The following is a 4608-nucleotide window of genomic DNA, read 5'->3' on the forward strand; positions in this document are numbered from 1 at the left end:
ACACACGGGACAGACAAAGGCTCAGGGGACTAGACCCACGGGAATGACAAAGGCTCAGGAGACTAGACCCACGGGACAGACAAAGTCTCAGGGGACTAGACCCACGGGACAGGCAAAGGCTCAGTGGACTAGACCCACGGGACAGGCAAAGGCTCAGGGGACTAGACCCACGGGACAGGCAAAGGCTCAGGGGACTAGACCCACGGGACAGACAAAGGCTCAGGGGACTAGACCCACTGGACAGGCAAAGGCTCAGGGGGCTTGACCCACGGGACAGGCAAAGGCTCAGGGGACTAGACCCACGGGACAGGCAAAGGCTCAGAGGACTAGACCCATGTGACAGACAAAGGCTCAGGGGACTAGACCCACGGGACAGACAAAGGCTCAGGGGACTAGACCCATGGGACAGACAAAGGCTCAGGGGACTAGACCTACGGGACAGGCAAAGGCTCAGGGGACTAGACCCACGGGACAGGCAAAGGCTCAGGGGACTAGACCCATGGGACAGACAAAGGCTCAGGGGACTAGACCCACGGAACAGGCAAAGGCTCAGGGGACTAGACCCACGGGACAGACAAAGGCTCAGGGGACTAGACCCACTGGACAGGCAAAGGCTCAGGAGACTAGACCCAAGGGACAGGCAAAGGCTCAGGAGACTAGACCCACGGGACAGGCAAAGGCTCAAGAGACTAGACCCAAGGGACAGGCAAAGGCTCAGGAGACTAGACCCACGGGACAGGCAAAGGCTCAGGAGACTAGACCCACGGGACAGGCAAAGGCTCAGGAGACTAGACCCAAGGGACAGGCAAAGGCTCAGGGAATTAGACCCACGGGACAGGCAAAGGATCAGGGGACTAGACCCACGGGACAGACAAAGGCTCAGGGGACTAGACCCACGGGGCAGACAAAGGTTCAGGACTAGACACACGGGGCAGACAAAGGCTCAGGGGACTAGACACACGGGACAGACAAAGGTTCAGGACTAGACCCAAGGGACAGGCAAAGTCTCAGGGGACTAGACCCACGGGACAGGCAAAGGCTCAGTGGACTAGACCCACGGGACAGGCAAAGGCTCAGGGGACTAGACCCACGGGACAGGCAAAGGCTCAGGGGACTAGACCCACGGGACAGATAAAGGCTCAGGGGACTAGACCCACTGGACAGGCAAAGGCTCAGGGGACTAGACCCACTGGACAGACAAAGGCTCAGGGGACTAGACCCACGGGACAGACAAAGGCTCAGGAGACTAGACCCACGGGACAGGCAAAGGCTCAGGAGACTAGACCCAAGGGACAGGCAAAGGCTCAGGAGACTAGACCCAAGGGACAGGCAAAGGCTCAGGAGACTAGACCCACGGGACAGGCAAAGGCTCAAGAGACTAGACCCAAGGGACAGGCAAAGGCTCAGGAGACTAGACCCACGGGACAGGCAAAGGCTCAGGAGACTAGACCCAAGGGACAGTCAAAGGCTCAGGAGACTAGACCCAAGGGACAGGCAAAGGCTCAGGGAATTAGACCCACGGGACAGGCAAAGGATCAGGGGACTAGACCCACGGGACAGACAAAGGCTCAGGGGACTAGACCCACGGGGCAGACAAAGGTTCAGGACTAGACACACGGGGCAGACAAAGGCTCAGGGGACTAGACACACGGGACAGACAAAGGTTCAGGACTAGACCCAAGGGACAGACAAAGTCTCAGGGGACTAGACCCACGGGACAGGCAAAGGCTCAGTGGACTAGACCCACGGGACAGGCAAAGGCTCAGGGGACTAGACCCACGGGACAGGCAAAGGCTCAGGGGACTAGACCCACGGGACAGATAAAGGCTCAGGGGACTAGACCCACTGGACAGGCAAAGGCTCAGGGGACTAGACCCACTGGACAGACAAAGGCTCAGGGGACTAGACCCACGGGACAGACAAAGGCTCAGGAGACTAGACCCACGGGACAGGCAAAGGCTCAGGAGACTAGACCCAAGGGACAGGCAAAGGCTCAGGAGACTAGACCCACGGGACAGGCAAAGGATCAGGAGATTAGACCCACGGGACAGGCAAAGGCTCAGGAGACTAGACCCAAGGGACAGGCAAAGGCTCAGGAGACTAGACCCACGGGACAGGCAAAGGCTCAGGAGACTAGACCCACGGGACAGGCAAAGGCTCAGGAGACTAGACCCAAGGGACAGGCAAAGGCTCAGGAGACTAGACCCAAGGGACAGGCAAAGGCTCAGGAGACTAGACCCAAGGGACAGGCAAAGGCTCAGGAGACTAGACCCAAGGGACAGGCAAAGGCTCAGGAGACTAGACCCAAGGGACAGGCAAAAGCTCAGGAGACTAGACCCAAGGGACAGGCAAAGGCTCAGGGGATTAGACCCACGGGACAGGCAAAGGATCAGGGGACTAGACCCACGGGACAGACAAAGGCTCAGGGGACTAGACCCACGGGGCAGACAAAGGTTCAGGACTAGACACACGGGACAGACAAAGGCTCAGGGGACTAGACCCACGGGACAGACAAAGGCTCAGGAGACTAGACCCACGGGACAGACAAAGTCTCAGGGGACTAGACCCACGGGACAGGCAAAGGCTCAGTGGACTAGACCCACGGGACAGGCAAAGGCTCAGGGGACTAGACCCACGGGACAGGCAAAGGCTCAGGGGACTAGACCCACGGGACAGACAAAGGCTCAGGGGACTAGACCCACTGGACAGGCAAAGGCTCAGGGGACTAGACCCACGGGACAGGCAAAGGCTCAGGGGACTAGACCCACGGGACAGGCAAAGGCTCAGGGGACTAGACCCATGGGACAGACAAAGGCTCAGGGGACTAGACCCACGGGACAGACAAAGGCTCAGGGGACTAGACCCATGGGACAGACAAAGGCTCAGGGGACTAGACCCACGGGACAGACAAAGGCTCAGGAGACTAGACCCACGGGACAGACAAAGTCTCAGGGGACTAGACCCAAGGGACAGGCAAAGGCTTAGGGGACTAGACCCATGGGACAAACAAAGGCTCAGGGGACTAGACCCACGGGACAGACAAAGGCTCAGGGGACTAGACCCATGGGACAGACAAAGGCTCAGGGGACTAGACCCACGGGACAGGCAAAGGCTCAGGGGACTAGACCCACGGGACAGGCAAAGGCTCAGGGGACTAGACCCATGGGACAGACAAAGGCTCAGGGGACTAGACCCACGGGACAGGCAAAGGCTCAGGGGACTAGACTCACGGGACAGACAAAGGCTCAGGGGACTAGACCCACTGGACAGGCAAAGGCTCAGGAGACTAGACCCACGGGACAGGCAAAGGCTCAAGAGACTAGACCCAAGGGACAGGCAAAGGCTCAGGAGACTAGACCCACGGGACAGGCAAAGGCTCAGGAGACTAGACTCAAGGGGACAGGCAAAGGCTCAGGAGACCAGACCCACGGGACAGGCAAAGACTCAGGAGACTAGACCCAAGGGACAGGCAAAGGCTCAGGAGACTAGACCCAAGGGACAGGCAAAGGCTCAGGGAATTAGACCCACGGGACAGGCAAAGGATCAGGGGACTAGACCCACGGGACAGACAAAGGCTCAGGGGACTAGACCCACGGGGCAGACAAAGGTTCAGGACTAGACACACGGGGCAGACAAAGGCTCAGGGGAGTAGACACACGGGACAGACAAAGGTTCAGGACTAGACCCAAGGGACAGACAGTCTCAGGGGACTAGACCCACGGGACAGGCAAAGACTCAGTGGACTAGACCCACGGGACAGGCAAAGGCTCAGGGGACTAGACCCACGGGACAGGCAAAGGCTCAGGGGACTAGACCCACGGGACAGATAAAGGCTCAGGGGACTAGACCCACTGGACAGGCAAAGGCTCAGGGGACTAGACCCACGGGACAGGCAAAGGCTCAGGGGACTAGACCCACGGGACAGGCAAAGGCTCAGGGGACTAGACCCACGGGGCAGACAAAGGCTCAGGGGACTAGACCCACGGGACAGACAAAGGATCAGGGGACTAGACCCATAGGACAGACAAAGGCTCAGGGGACTAGACCCACGGGACAGGCAAAGGCTCAGGGGACTAGACCCACGGGACAGGCAAAGGCTCAGGGGACTAGACCCACGGGACAGGCAAAGGCTCAGGGGACTAGACCCACGGGACAGACAAAGGATCAGGGGACTAGACCCACGGGACAGGCAAAGGCTCAGGGGACTAGACCCACGGGACAGGCAAAGGCTCAGGGGACTAGACCCACGGGACAGGCAAAGGCTCAGGGGACTAGACCCACGGGACAGACAAAGGCTCAGGGGACTAAGCCTTCCCCCACACTGGAGAAGAGAATATATATTTTAAATTTTATTAGGATTTAGGGCTGAGTCTAGACACTGGAATTTGGGAGAATATTTGTGCCTTGTTTTCCTTAGCACACAGTCCGCCTGGTAGCTCCTAAATGACCGTCAGACGTCCAGAGACGGACCGTCAGACGTCCAGAGACGGACTGTCAGACGTCCAGAGACGGACTGTCAGGCGTCCAGAGACGGACTGTCAGACGTCCAGAGACGGACTGTCAGACGTCCAGAGACGGACTGTCAGACGTCCAGAGACGGACTGTCAG

At 58.8% G+C, this 4608-nt stretch overlaps 2 protein-coding genes across 2 annotated transcripts; both read left to right on the top strand.

Moving 5' to 3' along the window:
• Positions 1-400: 400 nt before the first annotated feature.
• On the top strand, positions 401-2465 carry LOC138367692 (basic salivary proline-rich protein 2-like). The gene is made up of 3 exons (XM_069329657.1): positions 401-838; positions 1033-1527; positions 1722-2465. The coding sequence occupies exons 1-3, from the start codon at positions 401-403 to the stop codon at positions 2463-2465; spliced, it is 1677 nt and encodes a 558-aa protein (XP_069185758.1).
• Positions 2466-3063: 598 nt separating this feature from the next.
• LOC138367693 (uncharacterized) lies at positions 3064-3456 on the top strand. The gene has a single exon (XM_069329658.1). It carries the CDS (start codon positions 3064-3066, stop codon positions 3454-3456), a length of 393 nt encoding a protein of 130 aa, XP_069185759.1.
• Positions 3457-4608: the final 1152 nt, after the last annotated feature.

Source organism: Procambarus clarkii, chromosome 23, assembly GCF_040958095.1.
Source record: "Procambarus clarkii isolate CNS0578487 chromosome 23, FALCON_Pclarkii_2.0, whole genome shotgun sequence".
Taxonomy (NCBI): Eukaryota; Metazoa; Arthropoda; class Malacostraca; order Decapoda; family Cambaridae; genus Procambarus; species Procambarus clarkii.

Bases quoted from the DNA above. Each gene is read 5' to 3' on its own strand.
- LOC138367692 (XM_069329657.1), top strand. From the start codon at position 401: ATGGGACAGACAAAGGCTCAGGGGACTAGACCTACGGGACAGGCAAAG. The intron at 839-1,032 runs GCAAAGGATCAG...CCCACGGGACAG, and splicing joins GAATTAGACCCACGGGACAG to GCAAAGGCTCAGTGGACTAG. The intron at 1,528-1,721 runs GCAAAGGATCAG...CCCACGGGACAG, and splicing joins GAATTAGACCCACGGGACAG to GCAAAGGCTCAGTGGACTAG.
- LOC138367693 (XM_069329658.1), top strand. From the start codon at position 3,064: ATGGGACAGACAAAGGCTCAGGGGACTAGACCCACGGGACAGGCAAAG.